Source organism: Myxine glutinosa, chromosome 11 (assembly GCF_964187855.1).
Source record: "Myxine glutinosa chromosome 11, kmMyxGlut1.1, whole genome shotgun sequence".
NCBI lineage: Eukaryota > Metazoa > Chordata > Myxini > Myxiniformes > Myxinidae > Myxine > Myxine glutinosa.
In genome coordinates this window covers 5,916,355-5,943,382 of record NC_136271.1, presented here as the reverse complement: position 1 = coordinate 5,943,382, position 27,028 = coordinate 5,916,355, and the positions used below count along the sequence as shown (strand labels likewise).

General features: G+C 46.2%; 1 protein-coding gene across 3 annotated transcripts in view; it reads right to left on the bottom strand.

The window, feature by feature from the left end:
• Positions 1-27,028, bottom strand: part of YTHDC2 (YTH N6-methyladenosine RNA binding protein C2) — a 155,290-nt gene that overhangs the window by 59,533 nt on the left and 68,729 nt on the right. For all 3 annotated transcript variants that reach the window (XR_013624886.1, XM_078786366.1, XM_078786367.1), the window contains exons 14-18: positions 25,973-26,121; positions 20,165-20,261; positions 19,874-19,961; positions 15,753-15,833; positions 13,501-13,583 (exon numbers count right to left, since the gene is read on the bottom strand). Coding sequence is in view for 2 of the 3 variants with exons in the window: in XM_078786366.1 (XP_078642492.1) it covers positions 13,501-13,583; positions 15,753-15,833; positions 19,874-19,961; positions 20,165-20,261; positions 25,973-26,121 (498 nt within the window). In the remaining variant the exon portion in view is untranslated. The remainder of the gene's footprint in view (positions 1-13,500; positions 13,584-15,752; positions 15,834-19,873; positions 19,962-20,164; positions 20,262-25,972; positions 26,122-27,028) is intronic.

Here is a 27,028-nt window from a genome sequence, read left to right as displayed (position 1 = left end):
GGACGCGTACGGGTCGCACTTTGGGGCCTCGCGCGCGTTGCAAGCGGCGCTTGCTTTGCCCGCTTCGCTTGGCCAGGAGGGGTGTGCTGCAGCCGTGGTTCCCGGTACGGTACGTGCCCGGTGGAAGCACGTCCGCCCGGGGTTCGTTCAACCGCCCGTGAGGGGCGAAGCCGACCATCATCTTGGTCAGGAGGGGCCCAGAGACATTGTGAGGGACAGAGACCAAAGGGGTCGTGAGTACCCAAGGGGTCGGGAGTGGGGAAAGGGGACACACGTATGTAAGATGGCCATCTTAATCATCTCGGGGATTGATTGTTGATTGTGGATTGTTGATGGTTGATTGCTCGGGGAATATATCATCGATTATTCCGGATCCTTGGTGTGGGGTTTTTTCTTGGTTGGAATTCATATTGATTGCGTTACGAAAGCGCATACATAATAAATCTTTCTGGCGGAGTTCCTCTCACGGTCCGGGGGTCAACGAGACCAGGTAGTCACCGGGAGGACCACGTAACAGCGATGAAGAGGACAAGTTCTGGTGTGCGATAGAGAAGCTGATGGAAAAGGTGAAAGATGTGGAAGTTGTTGTGGTAGGAGGAGACCTAAATGGACATGTGGGAAGGAGTATGGACGGTTTTGAGGGAGTTCATGGGGGTTATGGATATGGTGTGAGAAATGGAGAAGGTGAAAGGATTTTGGAGTTTGCTGATGGAGCTGATTTGTTGATTTGTAATACTCAGTTCCAGAAAGAGGATAATAAGCTTGTTATATAAACGTCAGGTGGGTCGGCGACAACCGTTGACTACCTGCTGGTGCGTAGGTGAGCTAGGGGGCACCTCCGGGACACAAAGGTGATCCCAGGGGAGGAGGCTGTTTCACAGCACCACTTGGTTGTCTGCGACATAAGGGTGAAAGGTGCGAGGAGAGCTCGGCGGGTGAAGTACAAACCGAGAATGAAGGTGTGGAGGTTGAAAGAGGTGACAGTGAGGGAGGCATTAAAAGAGAGGCTGAGTATGGTAGAGGCTGATGTGGTTGAGCTTGAAAGTGGTTGGATGTCAATGAAAGATAGTCTGTTGGGAGCAGTTGGTGAGGTATGTGGATGGACAAAAGGACCACCGAGGCACTCGGAAACATGGTGGTGGGATGATGAAGTTTGAAAGAAGATTGAAGAGAAGAGGAAGAAGTTCAAGGAGCGGCAGAAGGCGAAGGGTATGGGGGCAGAAAGGGCAGAGCATGAAAGTTATAAGGAAGCCAAGAAGGCTGAAAGAAAGAGGTAGCAAAGGCGCAGGAGGCATGTCGGAAAATGTTCGGAGAACGCTTGGATTTGGAAGAGGGTCAGAGAGCGGTATTCAGGATTGCAAAGCAGATAGCGAAAGAGAGGTGTGATGTGATGGGGGTGAGAAGTGGGTTGGGGGTGAGGATGAAGTGGGACAAATCGTTGTGGACCCAGGTGGAATTAAAGGAAGATGGAAGAGATATATGGAAATACTGTTGAATGCAGAGAATGAATGGGATGGCAACATAGAGAGTAACCCAGTTTTAGGACCAGCAGAGAAGATAACCGAGAAGGAAGTTGAGGAAGCGATAAAAGCAATGAAGAGTAGAAAAGCGGGAGGGCCGACGGGAGTTGTGGGAGATATGTTGAAGGCAGTGGGAAATTGGGGTGTGAAGAGAATGACAGAGATCTGCAATCTGGTGGTGAAAGAAGGCCGCATTCCAGTGCATTGGGAACTGAGTACCCTCATCCCTCTATACAAAGGGAAAGGTGACCCTCTGGACTGTGGCTCGTATCAAGCGATAAAGTTATTGGAGCATGGAATGAAGGTATTGGAAAGGGTGTTGGAGAGGAGGATAAGGAAGAAAGTGAAGATTGACGAAATGCAGTTTGGATTTATGCCAGGAAGGGGAACTACAGACGCACTTTTTATTGTGAGGCAGTTGCAGGAGAAGTACATGGAGAGGAGGAGAGAAGTTGTTTCTTGGGTTTGTTGATCTGGAGAAAGCATTCGATAGGGTTCCACGTGAAGTAGTGACATGGGCATTGAGGAAGTTAGGAGTGGAGGAATGGCTGATCAGAGTAGTGATGGCAATGTACAAAAGAGCGCGCACAGCTGTAAGGACGAAGGACGGGAACAGTGGTGAGTTTGAGGTGAAGGTGGAAGTGCATCAGGGGTCGGTACTAAGTCCACTGCTATTTGTAGAGCTGTGATGGAGGTGCTGGCTCAGAACGTAAAGGAGAGTTTACCATGGGAGTTGTTGTGTGCAGATTATCTGGTGTTGATTGCAGAAAGTATGGATGGACTGAAGGAGAAGATGAACAAGTGGAAAGAATGTATGGAGACAAAAGGTCTGAAGGTGAATATCGGAAAAACGAAGGTGATGGCAAGTGGTAAAGCATGTGGTGAGGTGGAAAGAACTGGGAACTGGCTGTGTGCTGTGTGCAGGAAGGGTGTCGGAGTGAATTCCATTCAATGTACAATGTGCGCCGAGTGGGTTCATCAAAAATGTAGTGGTTTGAGAGGGTCATTAACCAGTGTGGCAGCTACATTCAAGTGTAAGGTGTGCACAGAGTGAGCGGCAGATGGAGGAAATGTTGAGTTGGATCTTGGAGACGGCGTGAAGCTGGAAGGTGTGAAAACATTTTGTTACCTAGGAGACGTGCTGAATGGAGAAGGTGGATCAGTCTCGGCAACGGTTGCTGGAGTGAGATATGCATGGAAGAAGTTTCGGGAACCGAGTGGCGTGCTGACAAGGAGGGGAGTGTCGTTGAGGCTGAAGGGAAAGGTGTATGCTGCATGTGTGAGAAGTGTTATGATTTATGGGAGCGAGACATGGGTAATGAATGTAGAGCAGCAACGAAGGCTGGAAAGGGTGGAAATGCGAATGGTTCGATGGATGTGTGGAGTATCGTTGAGAGAGAGGAAGACAAATGATGAATTGCGAAAGATGATGGGAATTAAGCCTGTGATGGATGCTGTGAAGAGATACAGTTTGAGATGGTTTGGTCATGTGTTGAGGAAGGATGAAAGTGACTGGTTGAGATATAATGTAGAAGGAAGTAGAGGACGGGGAAGACCGAGAAAGACTTGGCTAATAGTATCCCTAACTTAAGGTTCATCTGTGAAAAAATTTAAAAGAAGCTAATTTCAACTGATTTGGGTAGGTATGGGTATGGACAACTACCAAAAAAAAGTAAGGAGGGATAGGGGTTGGGGAAACCTTTTTATTAGAGGTCAAAGGTCATTGACCTCTGCCTAAATCATATAAAATTGTATTTCAGCAACAAAATATGGTATATAGATGATCTTGGTGTCAAAATGCACAGGATTACGAAAGAAGATGACATAGAATAATGACTGACCCATGGAACCAATTACTGACCTCCGAAAATGAGGTCAAAGGTCAAAAATAGACGTCTTATCACCAAAATATCATATCAAATATCATATTGGTAACAGTAACAGAATTATACCAAGATACAAACTAAATATGAAATGGATTCTTCACCACCAAAATACGAGGTTAATGGTCAAAATAAGCAGGGGGGGGGGGGGGGTAAAGTTCATTAGTGTCAAATAGTTTGTGTATGTAAAGTATATGTGAATTTATAATCAACAATTTGCAGAGTACTACTCACAACTTAGAACTTACAGTATCTATCGGCAACAACAAATTAATAATACTCAGTCTGTTTCCTCTTCAGCGCTACCAATTTCTTTTTCTGTATCTATGCTATCTGTTCCATTGGCGCAATGCCCACAGCACACTCCACATGCAGATACACACGACATGCGAGCTTTCATGCAGCTGCATCTCATTGTTTGACATTGCCTCTCCCCTTCCTTGCAGTTGCAACAAATTACTTTCAGAAGGTTGTCTGGCGCGATACCAACAGATAGCATTTTTGGTCTGAGTTTTCTGTTGGAATCTAACTCCCATCCTCTTCCTTTGGGATCAAGAATAGAGGTGTCAAGATGCTTCCATACCACAACTTGAAGATGGACACGAAGGGAATGTTGAGCTGTTGCATCTTCCGTTGGTGGTAGGCGGTCAGGATTGATTTTGCCCTTGGCTGCTTGCTTCTTGAACTTCATGTAGCGAGACTTTTCTAGGGGAGTATCCCCACAGCCATATGTGATCTGCATGGCTTTTAATCCAGCTGATCGAATTATGGAGTCGGTTGAAGTGGGACTTGTGAATGCAGTAATGACACTGGCAGGAAATCTGCATTTGTAGAGAGCACATTTGGTATGTCCATGAATGCATGAAACAGTGTCGTTTCCAGACCAGCCATACTTGAAGAGGAACTCTTCTTTGTCTCCGATGTGTATGCTAGAGATGTCGTAAAGACCACCAAAATCTGCTTGTAAATAGAAATTAGTACAGTGGACAGGCCTATGATAGCAGAGCAATATCAAAATATCAGTGTCCTGGGCGACAACAACAACTGGGGATTTAACACTTGCGACCAAGTCCATTGCAGACCTAACAATCAGCGTGTCACCATCATCTTTTGCTTGGCGTACAGTGATATTGTGGCTTGCCATCTCTGCAGATATCATCATGATTAAGGCTCCTTTGTTCTTCTCATTTGCCAGGAAAACCTCTCTGTCACATGATATAGTCAATTCCGGTGTGACCCTCATGTCCGGAGAAACCTTCTTCCCAGCCATCCGCCGCATATGTTCATGGTCTTTCGTTGATGATTCCTCCCCGTAGCCATCAAACACTACAGTAGCATCCTTGAATTTGTTGTCAACATATCTGACATATGTATCAACTATAGTCTTGATGGTTGCACCGCTGGACCACTTTACCTGATGAAGTAGCCACCCTCCATCAACAACATGCATCTTGCTGTTTATGTCCACGTCAAGTATTGTAGCTGTTTCCTTGAGCATCTTGCCAAATTCATGCTTTTTGGGTTTTCTCATCATGCGATCCATTGTGAAGAGAGATGTTGGGACCGGGGTCAGCTCAAATTTGAACATGTGTTCGATCCCTTCATCTCTCTCTGCCATGAAAATCAGTCTATTGAAAAGAAGGGTCTTTTCGATGTAGATCCTCTTGTCGCCTACCTTTACTTTCTTCTGAAGTTCAGCCAGATTTTTGCATTTCTTTGCTGTCTTCATGCTCTTAACCGGTGACTCATTATCAAGATCCTTTTGCATTTCATGGCCTATCCTCACTGCATCATCACAGTTGACAATTGACTTGTCGGTAGTTATTACTCCACTAGACAGCGAAGTAATGGTGTTGGGGTCTTTTACCTGAAATGAAAAATGAAATATTATTTTACATAGCTAAGATGATAAGTAAATGTTCCACAAATAGTAACTGAAATGTGGAATGATTTCTGTGCTACTATCAGTAAATGAAACAGATCTAACAGATCTTGTTTCCGTTTCCGGTCCGGTCGTGAGAGGACGCTGGCGTCACTTGCTCGCCGCTTCTCTGACTGGACCATTGTCCGTATCTTGCTTTCCTGGTGGTCGTGGCGGATTTTTGGCCATTGAGTCTGCCCTCTGCACGGTCCCGGCTCTGCTCTGCTGCTCCTGGCTTCACCTGCTCGGCTCCTTCGCTGTTTCCTCGGGCTCACTCTCGTGGGTTGTGCCCATTGTTTGCAGCGGCGGTGGTGGCGGGTTGCCGCCGTGATCTTGATTAGCGGCGGCGGTCGTTTGCCGCTGCATTTGCCGCTTTGCCTCCTCAACCTTGGCCTCGTGCTCGTCTCTTCGCTCCTGTCTGCCCTCTGCATGGTCCCGGCTCTGCTCCTGGCTTCACCTGCTCGGCTCCTTCGCTGTTTCCTCGGGCCCACTCCCGTGGGTTGTGACGATTGTTTCGCCTCCTCACCCTTGGCCTCGTGCTCGTCCCTTCGCTCCTGCTGGCATGGCTCTGCGGTACTCCGCCGCAAGGCTTCTCCTGCTTAAAACCCGCTCCACCCCATCATGCATCTCTGCAATCAAATCGAATGGACTCCTGCGTCGACCCAGGTACATTCACCGTGGCTCCGGTCGTAAGTTTGTTTATTTACAATCAGGTCACTCCATCCCCATCCTCTGGTCGGCTCAGCGCACTCCCACTCATCGTCCCAACACACCTGGTCACAACAACGCACAAAATCGCACCTCCTGTCTGCGAACCCTGGCCAAATCACCTGGATTCATACCCGCCGTACAAAACAACATCAAGCTCACCCTGTTCAATACCCGGTCCCTCAACAACAAATGCCTCATCCTGAACGACTACATCCTGGAAAATAAACTGGACTTTCTCTGTCTCACTGAGACCTGGCAACAACCACTGGACTACTACACGCTCAACCTCACCACACCCAATGGATATTCTTACATCAATAAACCACGCTCGGAGGGCCGAGGTGGTGGAATTGCCGTTATTCACCGACAAGACATCAAGACCAACCTCATCTCCATCTCATCTGCTCCATCATTTGAACACCTGGCTTTTAAACTCTCTGGTCACACACAGTCAGTCATGGCTGTTGTCTACCGCCCTCCCAAACCACACCCATCATTCCTGTCTGACTTCTCCTACTTTCTGACCCAGCTATGTTCCCTCTCCCCCTCAATCCTCCTCCTTGGTGATTTCAATATCCACATAGACTCCACTGACTCCACGCTAACCACTGACTTCACTGATTTACTCACCTGCTTTAACCTCGCTCAACATGTCAACTTTCCTACCCATAACCGTGGTCACATTTTGGACCTTGTCTGCTCTACTGGACTAATTTTGCACCATCACTCTGGCTCCGACCTCACTCTCTCTGACCACCTAGCCATCACTCTGACCATCAACATCCCCACCCCAGCACCAAGGCATTATCGCACTATCAACTTCCGTAAGCTAAACGCTCTTTCACCTACCTCATTCTCATCGACCCTCTCTGAAAAAATGTCCACTTCTCCCTTCGTTGACCTCCACACCCCTTCTGACCTCACTGACGACTACAACCACACTCTCTCCTCCTGCCTTGACCAACTTGCGCCTATAAAAACCAAAACAGTTTCTTTCACCCATTCTGCTCCCTGGTTTACCCCTGAACTCCGCCTGATGAAAACTCGTGCTCGCCAACTTGAAAGACTCCGCAATAAAACAGGTCTCACAGTTCACTCCCAGGCCTACAAGGACCACATACAACACTATAAAGATGCCCGCTCCTGTGCCCGCTCCGCCTACTACTCTCAAATTATCCACTCTGGCTCCGGAAACCCAAAAGCACTCTTCTCTACAATAAACAAACTCCTCAGCCCCCTGAACACCACCACCCAGTCATTCACAATAGACAACTGCATCTCCTTCCTTTCATTCTTCCAACGCAAAATTGAAAACATCTACAACAGCTTGACCACCGCCGCACCCGCTCCCCCTCAAACCACCTGCCCCCCCTTATCCTGCCATCCCCTGTCTCAATTCTCCCCAGCCTCCCCTACTGACCTCTCTGAACTCATCGGAATGAAAACTGCCACCTGCACTCTTGACCCCATCCCCTCCAGCTTTGTCAAGGCCTCCCTTCCTGCTCTCTCTCCACTTATCATTGCAACAATAAACTCCTCCCTGTCTACAGGCATCGTCCCACCATCCCTCAAAATTGCTGCTGTTACCCCCATTCTGAAAAAACCTGGACTAAACCCTGACACCCTAAATAACTTCAGACCCATCTCCAACCTACCCTTTCTGTCAAAGGTTTTGGAACGCGCTGTAGCCACTCAACTCAAACATCACCTCTCTGCCAATAACCTGTATGAAACATTCCAATCCGGATTCCGCTCCAACCACAGTACTGAAACTGCTCTCCTCAAAATCACCAACGACCTTCTCCTCTCCTCTGACGCTGGCAACCTCAACATTCTCATCCTCCTCGACCTCAGCGCCGCCTTTGACACCATCGATCACACCATCCTCCTCACCCGACTTGAAACCACCTTTAACATTACCGGCACTGCCCTCTCTTGGATTAAATCATACCTCTCTGACAGACGTCAATTCATCTCCATCAATAACTGCAAATCCCCCACTGCTCCCCTCCCCCAAGGTGTCCCCCAAGGTTCAGTTCTTGGCCCCCTCCTCTTCATCCTTTACCTGTCCCCCCTCGGTCACTTAATCCGCCGTCATGGTCTCCAATTCCACTGCTTCGCCGATGACATCCAGCTTTTCATCTCCACCAAGTCCATCTCCACCGCCACCCACTCTATCCTGACAAACTGCATCTCTGAAATAAAATCCTGGCTTCAAATCAACTTCCTCAAACTTAACTGTGATAAATCTGAAATAATCATCATTGGCCCAAAAACGCTCACCAAGTCCACCCATAACTTTGCCCTCAACATCGACGGTTTCCCAGTATCCACCTCCCCTCACATCCGGAATCTTGGCATCATCTTTGACCAAACCCTCTCCTTCGACAAATACACTAAACAGATCACAAAGACAGCCTTCTTTCACCTGAAAAACATCGCCCGTCTCCGTCCATCCCTCTCCTCCGTGGCTGCAGAAACCCTCATCCACGCCTTCATCACTTCCCGTCTGGACTACTGCAATAGCCTCCTTTATGGTTCACCCTCAACAATCACCAATAAACTCCAATACATTCAGAACTCCGCTGCCCGTCTACTCACCCATTCCCGGACCCGTGACCACATCACCCCCGTCCTTTACAAGCTTCACTGGCTCCCCATCTCCCAGAGAATCCAGTACAAAATCCTCCTCTTGACCTACAAAGCCCTCCATAACCTGGCCCCATCCTACCTGGCTGACCTCCTCTCCAGACACACTCCCACCCGCAACCTCCGCTCTGCTGGTACCAACCTCCTGACCCCCCCCCATCCGGACCAAATTTAGATCCTGGGGGGACAGGGCCTTCTCCATCGCTGCTCCCACCCTCTGGAACTCGCTACCTCACACCATCAGAGATTCCTCCTCACTCACCACATTCAAAACATCACTCAAGACCCACCTGTTCAACACTGCATTCAACATTTAACCCACAGCATCTAACCCCTGACTATCTCCTCTCCTTCTCCCTCCTTTGTGCTTTGAATATTTCCCTATTGATTCTTCTTTTTTTGCAATTGTTTTTATGTTTTGCTATGCATTATGTTTTGCACTCTGTCAAAGCGTCTTTGGGCTTCCTGAAAAGCGCTATATAAAATAAATGCATTATTATTATTATTATTATTATCTATACTAACCTCTATGAAGGGGTTATGAGTTGAAAACCATGCAGAAATCAACTTGACGTGCTGGTTGTCTTTCTCTAGACGCTTTGCCCCAAGGTCTGTGTGGGTCCTCTTACTCCGCTTTCCACCAATCATTTCTTCCATCAGGTCCCCCAGAAGCTTGAGATGTGAAAACGTACCAGCCCATTTGGTCTTGGCGAATAAGAGAGTCAGACGTGGTGCCCGGGGACGGAGTTCGCTGTCTAAACATGGTAGCGCTAGGCCAGTGGGACCGCCGGGACCCACGTGCACTCACAAGTTGTTCTGCGCGTGGGCGGCAGTATCAGACCGGGGCGCCCAAACGCTCCCCGGCTAAAGTTATCCTGGAAGCGCCCACATTGTGTGGACAAACCCCACCAAGTCGAGGGCCACGTGGTCAGGAGAACCTCGTCCCTTCCGGTCACACTGTGCCTATCGGCCGGCCTCGAAGACCGAAATTGTGACTATGTCACCCATACATGAATCAAGTAAAGAATTACTTTATCTTACCATCAACTTTGTCATCATTTACTGCTTGAGACACCTTTTGTCGCTTTGGTCTTGGCGCATGCTCTTGTTCCTCAACATCTGGCTCCTTTTGCATGAAAAGGGTTCGGCATCTACGATGGACTGTCATAGGAGTGTTGCTACTCCATTTTTGTTCCAATGGCTCCAATAATGAAGAGTTGTTGATAAGTCTACACTGCTCTATTAGATTCTCATATCCCTTTCTGTACAACCTCTGTAGCTTTCCTGCTTCTGAAAAGTCCTCACTACATATTTCACATATATCCATCCTGGTAATTTTGTTATTTTACAGTATTGTTCCAAAGGCCTCAGGGAACTTTTGGGACATCTCACTGCACTGGGGTAGTCAAGGTACATGTAGGCTAGCTAGGTTTTCTCAGTAATCACTCCTGAAACAAAGACAAAACAAAGACTTCATTCATGCAATATATAGTGTTTTAGTCTAGGGTCAATGACATTTGATCCCAAGAAAGGTAATTTCCCCCTCCCCCTCTGCTCTTGGAATAAATAATAACCCCCATATCCACCACGTAAGTTGAAATTAACCTCTTCGGTTTTTTTTTTGCTCATTTTTATATAACTAGGACGTGCCCGTACGTGGGTGCCCGTTCGGAAAAACATTCCAAACCGCGTGGCAGTAACGACCACAGAACCCCCCCCCCCCCCTCTATTTACATGAAATGGTTTGGTCCATTCGCAAAGCCAAAGCGAACGACCACAGAACCCCCCCCTCTATTTACTTGAATGGTTTGGTCCATTCGCAAAGCCAAAGCGAACGACCACAGAACCCCCCCCCCCCTCTATTTACATGAATGGTTTGGTCCATTCGCAAAGCCAAAGCGAACGGCGAACGGCTAAATCGCCATAGCTCGGTAACTACTTCTCCGATTAATATGAAACCTTGAAAAGGCACATCCTCAGGTCCCCAGCAATATACCTGGCAAGTTTCAAGTATATCGGACCCGTGGTTGTCGAGAAACAGCGGTCACAGACACACAGACATACACACACACATACACACACACATACACACACACAGAGATTACTGGAATTATAGATAGATATGGTAATTTTCCTGTTATAAATATGATATTTTGGTGATAAGACGTCTATTTTTGACCTTTGACCTCATTTTCGGAGGTCAGTAATTGGTTCCATGGGTCAGTCATTATTCTATGTCATCTTCTTTCGTAATCCTGTGCATTTTGACACCAAGATCATCTATATACCATATTTTGTTGCTGAAATACAATTTTATATGATTTAGGCAGAGGTCAATGACCTTTGACCTCTAATAAAAAGGTTTCCCCAACCCCTATCCCTCCTTACTTTTTTTTGGAAGTTGTCCATACCCATACCCACCAAAATCAGTTGAAACTAGCTTCTTTTACATTTTTTCACAGATTGGCTAATATATGGCTAATTTAGGGTTACTATAAATATGGTCGAAGAAGAAATGCGGGCAAGGGGGTTATAACAAGGGGAGATGCAGAAAATAGGGCAAAATGGAGAAGATTGTCATGGGGACCGCAAGGCTAACCCCCGCTCTTGCAGGGAAAATGGCCTTAAAATGCCTGTTGTTGTTGTTGTTGTCTCAGCTGATCCACCATGAAGAAAGAGGTTATCAATGCATTAAAAAAAAGGTTAACAAAGTCACTAACATAAGTAGTAGAGTATTGGTAAGAAGTCTTTCGGCCAGATATGAATAAAAGATTGATAATAAATCAATAAGCAAATAAGAATGATTTTTTCCTTTTTTTCAGTGATATTTGTCAGAAAACCTCCTATTAATCAAACTGGAGTTATTGGAATAAAACATCGGTGCCAAAGATATATATTTTGTTGTGAAACCAAGGGTGTGTTTACCTCCCTCCACCTTCGGTTATGTTTTCACCACTGTCTGTTTGTCTCCGTCTGTTTGTTTGGGAACAGGATATCTCAAAAAGTTGTGGACAGATTCGGACGAAATTTGCTGGAGGTTAGGTATGTGGCACGGGGCGAAATGTTTAGATTTTGGTGAAGATCTGGATCAGGATCTGAGAATTTTGTTAAGTGATTCTTCACCATTGAGAGATGGGGCAAAAACCATATATATAGCAAGATATGTCAAAAAGTTGTGGACCAATTCGGACAAAACTTTGTGCACAGGTCGGGTGTGTGACACCGAGGAATTCATTCAATTTTGGTGAAGATTCAATTCCGGATCAGAGAATTTTAAAAAGTGATTCTTCACCATTGAGTAATAAGACTTAAACCAATATATAGCAAAACATTTCAGTTATGGACGGGTTCGGACAAAATTTGGTGGACAGACAAGGATGAAACAGTTCGATTTTGGTGAAGATCCGGATACGGTTGATTGAATCTTCACCATTGAGTGATCGGGCCAAAAACGACATGCCTGTCGACATGACACATGAAAGCCCGCTTGGAGTTTGCAAAAAAGCACCTGAAGGACTCTCAGACTGTGAGAAACAAGATTCTGTGGTTTGATGAAACCAAGATTGAACTGTTTGGAGAATTCTGGAGACCAAATACTTTTGTCAATTTAAACTTATTTTTAGAGAACATTGTGAGTTATTTGAAAAAAGTGCACGATCTTTCAAATGGTTGTGAACGGATTATGGACAAAACTAGGTGGACGAGTTAGTTAGTCGACAAGAACAAACCAATTCGATTTTGGTTTCGGTCTTTGCCCATTTTGGAGTCCCGGCGGGTGTCCCAAAGTAGGTGGGAATTTTCTCAAGTTCCTCAATACAATTATGGCTTAGAGTTTCCACTCATACGAAACTGCTCCCTATTAGGATGTGAACACAATCACAGGTTTGGCAGAAACATTCGCTAGTTTGATAATATCTCAATGCAATTGTGATTTTGAGTTACCACCTGATTTTGAGTTTTGAGTTACCACTTTTATCCATACTAAGGTGGGTGGGAGGTTTCATAAATTTCTTAATACAGTTATGATTTTGAGTTTCCATCCGTACAAAGTGTTCCATATCCACCCATGCTTGCTGACAGATTCGCCTTCATTGGTTATGTTAGAACGGCATTTATATTTGTTTATTTCACAAGTGTTTGTAACATTGTATTTTGTTATATTAATAGTATAGTAGCCTGGTGTTGGCTTAACTGTTAAGATGGCTGGCTTGAGATCTTAGGGTCCTGAGTTTGAGCCCCTGTTGTGCAGATTAAATAACAGCAGGGGAGTTGAACCAGCCTGTCTTCTTTCCAAGGCATGCAAAATGAGTACCACCTTACTGGTAACAGGGGGAATTGCATCAGCATCATAGCTGCGCCTCCAGAAAATGATGCAGCCAAGCAGCCATAGGCTGCATACAAACCGCCACCATCAATGGTATAGTATTTGTGATTGGAATGCTGTTGTTTGGAATGAAAATACCGAGAGATTGAGTTTAAAGGAGAATGAGGAAATCATGCGAGGCTTTCCACCCGTGACATTCGCGGCTTCGACATTTGCAAAAAAGAAACATTCAGCGAAAATAAGTTTGTGTCCAAGTCATTCACAAACCGGCTGTCAATGCCTGACATTCAACTGAACGTGGTGCAGGAATGTGGAATTTATAGGTTCATGGTTTGGCATTCGCCGTTTTTTTCCCCAAGTCATTCACGAACAGGATTGCTCATACCCCATTTCACGCAATCTTTTGCTCGATTAATTGAACAAAGTGTGATTACTGTGTGGTGGAAGAAATCAAACTCTTATGGTTCATGGCAACCAATGTGAAAAGCTTACCGACCACGTCTCTGTATAGCACTTGCTTTAGATATCCAAACACTCTTGAGCATAGTGACAGAGCTTATGGCATCATACGATTTCTGGAAGGCAAAAAAAAAAAAAAAATGAACATTTTCTGAGGGGTGGAAAGTGGGGGAAAGAGGGTGGGGGCAGGTGGAAATTGCGCGCTGCAAAGTTTTTGAATGCACAAAATATTTCAATTGCATACCAGCTGCACGTATAACAAAACGTAACAGGAACAAAATCAACTGAAATATGGGTAACATAACAAACCTATGGTTTGCTTGAAGTTGTTCACAGGTTTGCGCTTGTGACTGTAAATGTAAATCTATTCGTCAATTAAATTAAGAATGTTGGAATACTCACTGGATTAAAAACAAAAATAGGACCACAGGTCCTGAAGCTCACCTGGATTAGGAGCAGTCACTAAAACTCCCCCCGCCTCCACCCCAGATCCTCTCAGACCCCGATATAATTTTAATGACGTGAACAAACTTTGGTACATAATGGGTGATGAAGGTTCTGATCAAGTTTCATTGAAATTGTGTATGTAGTTTCGGAGAAGAGAGCAAATACCTATTTTGGGTGGGTCAAAACCACCCCCGTAGACCCCTTTAATGAGCACAGATTTTGATGCAGTCAATACACCTTTGTAAAGCATCAGATATGAAGCCTGTGGCCAAGTTTCATCAAAATAGTGTGTACAGTTTCGGGGAAGAGAGCAAATACCTATATTGTGGGGGGAGGGGTCAGACCCCCCTCCCCACACCGCTAGACCATACCCCCTTAATGAGCATAGATTTTGATGCCGGCAGTCAATATACCTTCGTTAGGCATCATCCAATATAATAATACTATAATATATTATTATAGTCAATATACCTTCGTTAGGCATCAGATATGAAGCTTGTGGCAAAGTTTCAACACAATTGTGTGTTTGGTTCAAGTGATAATGACTGAAGTGTTTACAGACTCACTGACTTGGGAGAGAGACCCCATGATCTGAATTCAAAAAATATGAAATTATAAAATGTAAGACCGAGCGATTCTGCGGACCATCGGGTAGAAGGACTGTATCGGGTTTCAGAGAAGTCAGTTGGTAAATAAGGGACGAGTAAAGGTATCCGAAGCTTCAGGGGGTAACCACCCTGGGGGAGCCCGCTTGATTTGAAATTGAAAAATTGAATCTTGAGCAATTGTGCGGGCTACTGTATTGTATTAATGTGTTTAGTTTCAGAACAATCAGCCAGGTGATAAGGGAGGAGTAGGAAAAATAGCAAAAAGTTAACGGACGAATGAACGGACGGACAGACATCTGAACATCATGACCTATTTTTTAACACAAAGATAGACGTTGAGTTTAAATTGCATAATTCTAAACTTCCTGGCATCACCGTACTTGTGTTAGAATTTCATTTTATTTCAGATCCAAAACAAAAGTTCATTTTTACTTACCGTACCATGAACCAGCCTCGCTGAGCAGCCACAGCCCCAAAGTGTAAATCTTGCTCCAATCAGCAAAGCTGTTTCATGGTACGATAAGTAAAAATGAACTTTTGTTTTGGATCTGAAATAAAATGAAATTCTAACACAAGGACTGTGATGCCAGGACGTTTAAAATTATGCAATTTAAACTCAACGTCCGTCTTTGTAAGACAATACAGAATACCGCATCTTCCTCTAGTTTTAGGTGCGCGGCTGATGGGAAATGGTTTGTGCATGGCTGGAGGTGGTTTATATGTGGCTCGTAGAAGAGGATTTTATTAGTGGTTTGCACGCACGGCTGGTGGGAAATGGTTTATGCGTCGCTCGGGAAAGATTGTTTTGTCACTGTTATGCGCGCGGCATTATCATGTCCGATCAGATGACCCGATGATGATAATGATGATGATGCATGCGGTTGGTGGGGGATGGTTGGTTAAGCTGCTTTGTGTTTATGAGCAGCTGACGGCAAGATGGTTTTCGAACTGTCATGCAAGCCACAGCTGGGGGATGTTTTTTGCGCCTACAAAAAAACCAAGAATATGCAAAGCACAGGGCCGCAAATGTGGAGGCAGGTCACATTTTATGAACCGCGAATGTCGGGATTTCACAGTATTTTAAATCACAGAAAAACTAAGTGGTAATATGTACGACTGGAAACCTCAGTGCTGCAATGTACAAGATGTACAATACTTTGGTCACATGACAAGAAAGTTAAATTTCACTGGCTTGAAAAACATGCATGTTCAAGTCCAACTTGCACCCACCTCCTTTACTCTCCCAGAATCGATCACAAATACCACATCATTCACCGTTATACTTGTTTCTGCTATATTTGTAGAAAGAATCTGAAAAAACAAAAACAAGAAAATTGGTTTGAAAGCATTTGCAAATCTGCCTTACTTGGCTCTCAAAATAAATACATTCACAATTACCACATGGTTCCTCAGCAAGGGTAAATGGAGCAAAGTTGATGTCTAGAGCAAGCTAGAGCAAACTAGAGCGAAGTCAATGGCTAGAGAAAACGAGAGCGAAGTCAATGGCTAGATAAAACTAGAGCGAAGTCAATGGCGAGAGAAAACAAGAGCGAAGTCAATGGCGAGAGAAAACAAGAGTGAAGTCAATGGCTAGATAAAACTAGAGCGAAGTCAATGGCGAGAGAAAACAAGAGCGAAGTCAATGGCGAGAGAAAACGAGAGCGAAGTCAATGGCGAGAGAAAACAAGAGCGAAGTCAATGGCGAGAGAAAACAAGAGTGAAGTCAATGGCTAGATAAAACTAGAGCGAAGTCAATGGCGAGAGAAAACAAGAGCGAAGTCAATGGCGAGAGAAAACGAGAGCGAAGTCAATGGCGAGAGAAAACAAGAGCGAAGTCAATGGCGAGAGAAAACAAGAGTGAAGTCAATGGCGAGAGAAAACGAGAGCGAAGTCAATGGCGAGAGAAAACAAGAGCGAAGTCAATGGCGAGAGAAAACAAGAGTGAAGTCAATGGCGAGAGAAAACAAGAGTGAAGTCAATGGCGAGAGAAAACGAGAGCGAAGTCAATGGCGAGAGAAAACGAGAGCGAAGTCAATGGCTAGATAAAACTAGAGCGAAGTCAATGGCTAGAGAAAACTAGAGCGAAGTCAATGGCGAGAGAAAACGAGAGCGAAGTCAATGGCGAGAGAAAACAAGAGCGAAGTCAATGGCGAGAGAAAACAAGAGTGAAGTCAATGGCTAGATAAAACTAGAGCGAAGTCAATGGCGAGAGAAAACAAGAGCGAAGTCAATGGCGAGAGAAAACAAGAGTGAAGTCAATGGCTAGATAAAACTAGAGCGAAGTCAATGGCGAGAGAAAACGAGAGCGAAGTCAATGGCTAGATAAAACTAGAGCGAAGTCAATGGCGAGAGAAAACGAGAGCGAAGTCAATGGCGAGAGAAAACAAGAGCGAAGTCAATGGCGAGAGAAAACAAGAGTGAAGTCAATGGCTAGATAAAACTAGAGCGAAGTCAATGGCGAGAGAAAACAAGAGCGAAGTCAATGGCGAGAGAAAACGAGAGCGAAGTCAATGGCGAGAGAAAACAAGAGCGAAGTCAATGGCGAGAGAAAACAAGAGTGAAGTCAATGGCGAGAGAAAACGAGAGCGAAGTCAATGGCGAGAGAAAACAAGAGCGAAGTCAATGGCGAGAGAAAACAAGAGTGAAGTCAATGGCGAGAGAAAACAAGAGTGAAGTCAATGGCGAGAGAAAACGAGAGCGAAGTCAATGGCGAGAGAAAACGAGAGCGAAGTCAATGGCTAGATAAAACTAGAGCGAAGTCAATGGCGAGAGAAAACAAGAGCGAAGTCAATGGCTAGATAAAACTAGAGCGAAGTCAATGGCTAGAGAAAACAAGAGCGAAGTCAATGGCGAGAGAAAACAAGAGCGAAGTCAATGGCGAGAGAAAACGAGAGCGAAGTCAATGGCTAGATAAAACTAGAGCGAAGTCAATGGCGAGAGAAAACAAGAGCGAAGTCAATGGCGAGAGAAAACGAGAGCGAAGTCAATGGCTAGATAAAACTAGAGCGAAGTCAATGGCGAGAGAAAACAAGAGTGAAGTCAATGGCGAGAGAAAACGAGAGCGGTCAATGGCTAGAGAAAACTAGAGCTAAGTCAATGGCGAGAGAAAACAAGAGTGAAGTCAATGGCGAGAGAAAACGAGAGCGGTCAATGGCTAGATAAAACTAGAGCGAAGTCAATGGCGAGAGAAAACAAGAGCGAAATCAATGGCTCGAGAAAACGAGAGCGGTCAATGGCTAGAGAAAACTAGAGCGAAATCAATGGCTCGAGAAAACGAGAGTGGTCAATGGCTAGAGAAAACTAGAGCGAAATCAATGGCTCGAGAAAACGAGAGTGGTCAATGGCTAGAGAAAACAAGAGCGAAATCAATGGCTCGAGAAAACGAGAGTGGTCAATGGCTAGAGAAAACTAGAGCGAAATCAATGGCTCGAGAAAACGAGAGCGGTCAATGGCTAGAGAAAACTAGAGCGAAATCAATGGCTCGAGAAAACGAGAGTGGTCAATGGCTAGAGAAAACTAGAGCGAAATCAATGGCTCGAGAAAACGAGAGTGGTCAATGGCTAGAGAAAACTAGAGCGAAATCAATGGCTCGAGAAAACGAGAGTGGTCAATGGCTAGAGAAAACAAGAGCGAAATCAATGGCTAGAGAAAACTAGAGCGAAATCAATGGCTCGAGAAAACGAGAGTGGTCAATGGCTAGAGAAAACTAGAGCGAAATCAATGGCTCGAGAAAACAAGAGCGAAATCAATGGCTAGAGAAAACTAGAGCGAAATCAATGGCTCGAGAAAACAAGAGCGAAATCAATGGCTAGAGAAAACTAGAGCGAAATCAATGGCTCGAGAAAACGAGAGTGGTCAATGGCTAGAGAAAACTAGAGCGAAATCAATGGCTCGAGAAAACGAGAGTGGTCAATGGCTAGAGAAAACAAGAGCGAAATCAATGGCTAGAGAAAACTAGAGCGAAATCAATGGCTCGAGAAAACGAGAGTGGTCAATGGCTAGAGAAAACTAGAGCGAAATCAATGGCTCGAGAAAACGAGAGCGAAGTCAATGGCTCGAGAAAACTAGAGCGAAGTCAATGGCTAGAGAAAACTAGAGCGAAATCAATGGCTCGAGAAAACGAGAGCGAAGTCAATGGCTAGAGAAAACTAGAGCGAAGTCAATGGCGAGAGAAAACAAGAGTGAAGGAATTATGACGTCATAATTATCATTTAAAAAAATTCTACAGGAGGAGCCGCAGCTATGGTGAAGATTTCCTGTCAATTGGACGAACGGTTGCTGAGAAAAGCATACTTATTCTGTGCGGACAAACAAAAAACGGACCCAAATGCAATACCCTCTCCTCTGGCGAGGGTAACTAGAGCGAAGGTGGTGGCAAGAGCAAACTAGAGTGAAGGTGGTGGCAAGAGCAAACTAGAGTGAAGGTGGTGGCAAGAGCAAACTAGAATGAAGGTGGTGGCAAGAGCAAACTAGAGTGAAGGTGGTGGCAAGAGCAAACTAGAGTGAAGATGGTGGCAAGAGGAAATTAGAGCGAAGGTGGTGGCAAGAGCAAACTACAGTGAAGGTGGTGGCAAGAGCAAACTAGAGTGAAGGTGGTGGCAAGAGCAAATTAGAGTGAAGGTGGTGGCAAGAGGAAATTAGAGTGAAGGTGGTGGCAAGAGGAAATTAGAGCGAAGGTGGTGGCAAGAGCAAACGAGAGTGAAGGTGGTGGCAAGAGCAAACTAGAGTGAAGGTGGTGGCAAGAGCAAACTAGAGTGAAGGTGGTGGCAAGAGCAAATTAGAGTGAAGGTGGTGGCAAGAGGAAATTCGAGTGAAGGTGGTGGCAAGAGCAAACTTGAGTGAAGGTGGTGGCAAGAGCAAACTAGAGCGAGGTCGATGGCGCCATTGCAAATCCCAATGCTTCCCACCTAAAGCAAAGTTGAAAGACAGCAAAACGTTCCACCAGGATTGACCCAATATCACATTTTGAGTTCAAAAACATTTCCCGTTTTGACTCATGGACACTAGGTTCCATCCCCTGGGGCATGAATCGGAGGTCAAATCCAAAAACGCATTACATTTCATGCGTCCCGCAATGTTGACTGCATATCCAAAGTTTCATTTAAAATGTTTTAAAATGTGCCCATAGTTGCATTTCTGGTACTTGACCTTTTGACCCAGCCCTCGGGAGGCAGGGCCAAAATGAATACTGCTATTGCACCTTCATGCCATGTGGTGATAACAACCAAATTTGGTGAATTTCTGCACAACCGTTTATGAGGTGATACTGTGACGAACGGACAGACTCGATTACAATATCCCCCATTTTTTTTTTTTTTAAGTGTGGGGTTAAATATATAAATATATCTTACGATCTTTCTAGTGCCTGGGTAAGCTGGCTTGAGGACCCGTTTCTGATCGGAAGTTTGCAGGTTGGAGTGCAATGTGAACAACTGTAACCTGGTGTATAAAAAAAGGAAATAACGGGAACAAAGTCACTGTGGGTTGAAAATGGTGGTGATGGTGACCAAGCTTTGCTTGGATAAGTCAAGTTATGGACATTTGCTAAACTAAGTAAATATCACAGCAATCTCACTTGTTCGAACTCAAAACGAGCAGATTAACCTATTGTTGAAGTACGCGTGCCACCGCCCCACAAGTACCTGTGCTTCTGTTCACAGAATCGTTGATCATCATAAAGCAGGCGATCACGAAGCAACACAATCTCACTGTACCCAGGCAAGAATACAAGAACGGCACCTGGACACAGAGGTAAGCATGGCAAGAAGTCACGTCTCTTCAAGATTGGAGGTCACGTCTCTTCAAAGCTGTCCACGCGCGCACGCTTTCGAAGCTAAGTAACTTTTCACAATTGTTTTTGTCGAAACTGTATCTTTCTTTCGGTGTGTGTAACTATTGGTGTGTCTTTCTTTAATAGTATTCTTGGTGTTGGTTTTTCATACCTGTGTACAGATCGTCGGTTAGTCCGTGTCGCGTATTCTGAGGCCTAGTGTAGTACTAGGAGGCTACCGTGTCTGACCTTGGCTTGAGGCTTTGTTGCTGTCTCAGCGGTTCTTCAATTGCGCTCGCAATTACTTTCGGTCTCTGTTTTTCACGTTTCACGTTCGGTCTGTCTCTGTTTTCATCTCAACTCAAAAAATAAAAATAAAAATAAACCAAAAAAAAATTCCCTTCTCTGTTCTTATCCGTTGTTCGTTCTTATTTGTTCGTTCGTTCTTCGACCACGTTGTTCGTGATCATGTGTTCACGTCGTTAAAAAATGTTTCAACTCTCCCCTGAAGAACTGTATTCTGTCATATACTATAACACCTTTTTCTTCTTCTTCTATAAAAGGATGCTTTCGACTTGCTCACCAAATCTATTCATTCCAAAAAAAAATTCCATCTCTTACAGTTACAGTGCCTCTTTCATACATTCCCTAAACTCTCCAGAACTCCACCCATCCTTCAGCATCCTAAAACTTATTTTTGACTCGAAGGTCTCAAGAAACTCATTTTGCAATAAATGTTCGTTTCCCATTAATCGTACATCTATCTATAATTCCAGCAATCTCTGTGTGTCTGTGTGTCTGTGTGTCTGTGTGTCTGTGTGTCTGTGTGTCTGTGACCGCTGTTTCTCGACAACCACGGGTCCGATATACTTTTAACTTGCCAGGTATATTGCTGGGGACCCGAGGATGTGCCTTTTCAAGGTTTAATATTAATCGGACAAGTACTTACCGAGCTATGTCCAAAAAACGATTCAACCAATCAGCGAGCAGCGAGTTATCGCGTGTGCCGAACGTGCCGAACACACGCTGCCTCGGACGGCACATTTGACAGCGTATTCATTTATTTCACGTTTGCAAACTATGTTGGCGCTATGTTGGCGTTAAACTATGTTTTAAAACTAATAAAAACGAATTTGCGATTCATTCGCTTTCCTGCGCGTTTGTGCACGCGATGGCGATTTCTTTACCAAACTCCGGAAGCCGTTCGCTTTGGACCAAACCATTTCATGTAAATAGAGGGGGGGGATTGTCACCGTACTCGCAAGCCGTTCGCTTTGGACCAAACCATTTCATGTAAATAGAGGGGGGGGGGGGGGGGATATAATTTTAGATATATATATAGTACGGGCATGCCCTAGTTTTTCAAAATCCAATCTCACCCCTCCCCTCCAAATCTTCCCCATCACCCCTCCCCTCCAAATCCACCCCCTTGCCCCTCCCCTCCAAATCTTCCTCATCACCCCTTCCCTCCAAAACTTCCCCATCACCCCTCCCCTCCAAAACTTCCCCATCACCCCACCCCTCTAAATCTACCCCCTTGCCCCTCCCCTACAAATCATCCCCATCACCCATCTCTTTCAAATCTTCCCCATTGCCCCTCCCCTCCAAATCTTCCCCATCACCCATCCCTTACAGATCTCCCCCCTTGCCCCTTCCCTCCTAAACTCCCACCACACGCCTCCCCTCCGAGACTCTCCCTCACTCCTCCCCGCCTAGACTACCCGCTCACCCCTCCTCCTCAAAGCGTCCTCCCCGCTTCTTGCCCCTTCCAACTTTCACCTTCATCTCCCTCAACCTTCTGCCTCACTCTTCCCCCTCCTCAAATAACACCTCACTGCACCTCACCCAATCACCATCAAACCTTTTGTCCACCCCATTCTTCCCTTTCTCCAAGCTATTTTGAAATCTCTGACACACCTTCAACAGCTCTCCCTACCGCCCCCCCCCCCCCACCCCTGTTCTGTATCCGATGCTCCCCCTTCCTCTTCTTTAACAGTATGGACCTCAAACATCCAGGGCCTTCGCTCAAACTTGACTGATCTCTCCATACAGGTTGCTTCTGACAAACCAGACGTGATCTGCTTTACATAAACTTTCCTCCTTCATGATGTCTCTGATTCCTTGGTATCTCTCCCAGGTTACTCCCTCCTCCAGTATGATAGACCTGAGCCTCGTCCTGGAGGGGGGGGGGGGGGGGGGGGGTTGCTATCTTTATAAAAAAACTCTCTTCCTCACTCGCCCTGCACTGCCCTCTCTCCACCTCACCCCCAGGAATACCTTTGGCTACGGCTTCCCCTTCACTCCCACCTTTTGTTCATATGTGTGTTGTACTGTCCACCAAACAGTGATGACTCCATCTACATCTCGCTGTCTGATAATATGGACCAACTTCTATCTACCCATCCCAACTCTCTCTTCCTCATATGTGGTGATTTCAATTGTCACCATGCCAGTTGGCTGGGTGTGGGTACCTCTCTCACCAGCCATGGCTCTTCAGCAAAGGACTTCTGTGACTCACTGGGACTGACACAATCTGTCAATTTCCCGACCCGGATCTCAGTCAACGGAGCATCTTCTCTTCTGGACTTGGTTATGACTAACTTCCCTGAAAATGTCTGCTGCTCTTCTTCTGCTCCAATCGGCTCATCTGATCATGTGCTTGTTAAAGTGGACATCTCTCTGACCATTCTCAGAGAGCCTCCTCAGCGTCGACGAATCTGGCATTTCACTCAGGCCAACTGGCACGGTCTTCAAGCAGCCATCATTCATCTGGACTGGTCTCCCATCTCTACCGCCTCTGACATCAACTCATCCTGGGAATTCTTCCAAAGTAAATTGCTCTCTCTCATGCACAGATTTATCCCATCTCGTCTTCAGTTGTCATACCCTTCCTCCCGTCCATGGTACACGGAATCTTGTGGTGAGGCTATTGCCCAGAAACAACTTGCTTTCGTCTCCTGGAAAGCAAATCCAACGGAAGGAAATCTCATTTCCTTTCACAAAGCCCGAAACAAGTGTGTCCACCCTCAGGAGAGCCAGGAAACAATATCTCTCCATTCTCAGGACAGAACTCTCTTATCTGTCTCCCTCTTCCAAATCCTGGTGGCGTCTGGTCAAATCTATTTCTGGTGTTTGTTCCCCCTCCATCCCCTCCCTCACCTCAAACGGCCAAACGGGTGACTCCGCACGTGAAAAAGCTGAATGCCTCAACTCTGTGTTTGCCTCTAAATCTTGTGTCCCAAACCCATCCGTCTCTGTACCCACCGTACCCAGTCGTAGCCAGCTGCTCCAGGACTCTGTGTCCTTTCCTCCTGACAAGGTGGAAAAGTTTCTGTCAACCCTCGACTCTGATTCTGCAACTGGACCTGACGGCATCAGCCCACGGGTCCTAAAATCCTGTTCTTCCGCTCTTTCACTCCCTCTCTCTGTTCTCTTCACCCTCTCTTTTGCTCAAGGTCATCTGCCATCTGCTTGGAAATCTGTGAACATCACCGCTTTGCACAAAAAAGGTGCAAAAACAGATCCTAGCAACTACAGACCAATCAGCCTTCTCCCAATTATCAGCAAAGTCATGGAATCCATCATTGCTTCAGATATGAAATCTTTCCTCTTCTCCAATAGCTTGATCTCTGATCATCAATTTGGTTTCAGACCTGGTCACTCTACTCTGGATATACTGCTTCTGCTTTCTCAACAATGGATGGAGGTCCTCAATGCCAAACAGGAAATCGGAGCTGTCTCCCTTGACATATCACGTGCCTTCGATACGGTCTGGCACCCCGCTCTGCTCACCAAACTCTCCTCTTTTGGTATCCATGGAAATCTCCACGCATGGCTGGCGGACTTCCTCTCTAGTCGTAGTCAACGTGTGGCCCTGAATGGGTTTCTCTCATCTCCTCTTCCTGTTCAGGCTGGAGTTCCCCAAGGCAGTGTTCTGGGCCCTGTGCTTTTTCTGGTCTTCATCAATGATCTCTCTGACTCTCTTGAAAATCCTCTCTATCTCTTTGCTGATGACTCTACTCTCTGTCGCTCCATTCTTCATCCCTCAGATCGGCAGTCTGCAGCCTCCTCACTCTCTGCAGACCTGGACAAAATCACAGACTGGGCAAACAAGTGGAACATGTCTTTCAATCCTGACAAATCTGACACTCTTACGATGTCTCTCCGAAAAGACCGACTGGACAACCCTCCCATCCACTTTCTGAATAATCCTCTCCAAGAAGTTCTGTCAGTCAAGCTTTTGGGTCTCACTATCTGCCATGATCTTTCCTGGGAAAACCACATTTCAAATCTGGCCTCCAAAGCCAGTCGCCGACTGGGCATCCTCTGTCGTGCGAAGTCCTTCCTTGGCACACCTGAGCTCCTCACCACATACGAGGCTTTCATCCGCAGCTCAATGGAATACTGCTCTCCCCTCTGGGCTGGTGCTCCTGCCTCACACCTAGCTCGTCTTCACGCTGTTGAAACCAAAGCATTCAGAATCATTGGAATCTCCTGCGATGAAGCTAGCTCCAAGGGCCTCTCACTCACTCACCGCAGGCAGGTTGGTGGTCTTTCCGTCTTCTACCGACTCCTCTCTGGCCTTGCCCCCCCCCCCCCCCCCCAGCTCTCTCTGGGCTCTGTCCCGCAAATATTCCTACAAGTTGCACAAGATCTGCCTGCAACCCTCTTATGGTTAAACTGCCAAAATCAAGATTCTCTGCTCACCTTCACTCCTTCATTCCTCTTTTCTCCCACCTCTGGAACAAACTCCCTCACTCTCTTCAATCCCACTCCACCCTCCAGGTCTTTAAAACAGCTGTTCACCACCATCTCTTATCTTCCCCCATCCAAAACCTTGATCTTTTCTACCCCCGCTAATTTCACCCCAATTCCACTTTTTTGAAATACCAACTTCTGTCCTGGAAGTCCTTGGTGTCGTTGTGTTTTATACTTCTCCCACCCCCCCCCCCCCCCCCTCCCACGCCTCCTCCGCCCAAGCCCTCTCCCTCACACACATCTCCCTGCTCTCAAATGTTGTGTGCTCTCAAGTGTTTGTGTGCTTCCCCTTCTCTCCCCATCTTGTCTTCCGCTCCCTCTTTTTATATATTTTGTTTGTCTGGTTGATTTGTTTGTGAAGTAAGTGTCAGCTCTTTCACGAGCCTCGATTCAGTATCCCAAAAAAAAAAAAAGAAGAAGAAAAAAAAAGAGGAATCTCACGACTACCACATACACAATCAAGACTATGAGATGCGAGAAAGTCAAACAGGATTAATGGGATAACATTGTATTTTCTCAAGTTCGTAACTCAACAATGTTGTCCACATATATTAGTCTGTCGGTGTTCCACCTATAGGTGGTGACAATGGCCCCAAACCACGCAGCCGTAGTAATGAGTAATAATAATATTAAGTTTACCGACAACTACTTTAATGTTGTCTACTTTAATGTGTCTCATGTACATCAAATTCCACTGGTTGTTCAATGCAGTTTGTATGTTTCAAGCCTCATTTACACTCCAGTATGGAAGTTAATTCCCATAAAAATGCACAACAAGCCAAAGCTTTTAGACTGGTTTTACAGATAGACTCGAGAAAATTTCCCCTTTCAATAAATGCACTATTGCCCCGTCACAGAACAGCGACATTTTAAGAAAAATAAATAACGCTCAGTGAAGAAAAAAAGAAAAAAGAAAAAAGACCTTCCGTGGAGCTCTTGCAGATGCAGTCCAGAATGTGCAAGATGAGGTTGATATCCACTTGTTCATCATCAAAGCTGTGATGATAGGCTTGCAAGAGCTTCAATTCCTCCCCACAGCCTGAGCCCTCGACATATTCATCCACATTATCTCTAGACCAGAAAAAAAATGATTGGCTCAAATGGAAAAGGTAAATACAACAACTTATTAATGTGATGTGTATTGCCTAAATGTAAAAGTTTATTGTATAGCGCCACCTAGTGGAGTGAGTTTACAGGAGTCACAAACAAAAATACACCAATTCCGGGGAAGTCGGTCCTACCGTAATTCCGGGGGAGCCGACCCGTCCGTAATTCCGGGGGAGCCGACCCGTCCGTAATTCCGGGGGAGCCGACCCGTCCGTAATTCCGGGGGAGCCGACCCGTCCGTAATTCCGGGGGAGCCGACCCGTCCGTAATTCCGGGGGAGCCGACCCGTCCGTAATTCCGGGGGAGCCGACCCGTCCGTAATTCCGGGGGAGCCGACCCGTCCGTAATTCCGGGGGAGCCGACCCGTCCGTAATTCCGGGGGAGCCGACCCGTCCGTAATTCCGGGGGAGCCGACCCGTCCGTAATTCCGGGGGAGCCGACCCGTCCGTAATTCCGGGGGAGCCGACCCGTCCGTAATTCCGGGGGAGCCGACCCGTCCGTAATTCCGGGGGAGCCGACCCGTCCGTAATTCCGGGGGAGCCGACCCGTCCGTAATTCCGGGGGAGCCGACCCGTCCGTTATTCCGGGGGAGCCGACCCGTCCGTTATTCCGGGGGAGCCGACCCGTCCGTTATTCCGGGGGAGCCGACCCGTCCGTTATTCCGGGGGAGCCGACCCGTCCGTTATTCCGGGGGAGCCGACCCGTCCGTTATTCCGGGGGAGCCGACCCGTCCGTAATTCCGGGGGAGCCGACCCGTCCGTAATTCCGGGGGAGCCGACCCGTCCGTAATTCCGGGCGAGCCGACCCGTCCGTAATTCCAGGAAAGCCGATACATCCTTGATGACAATTTAAGTTTTTCCAAACAAAAACC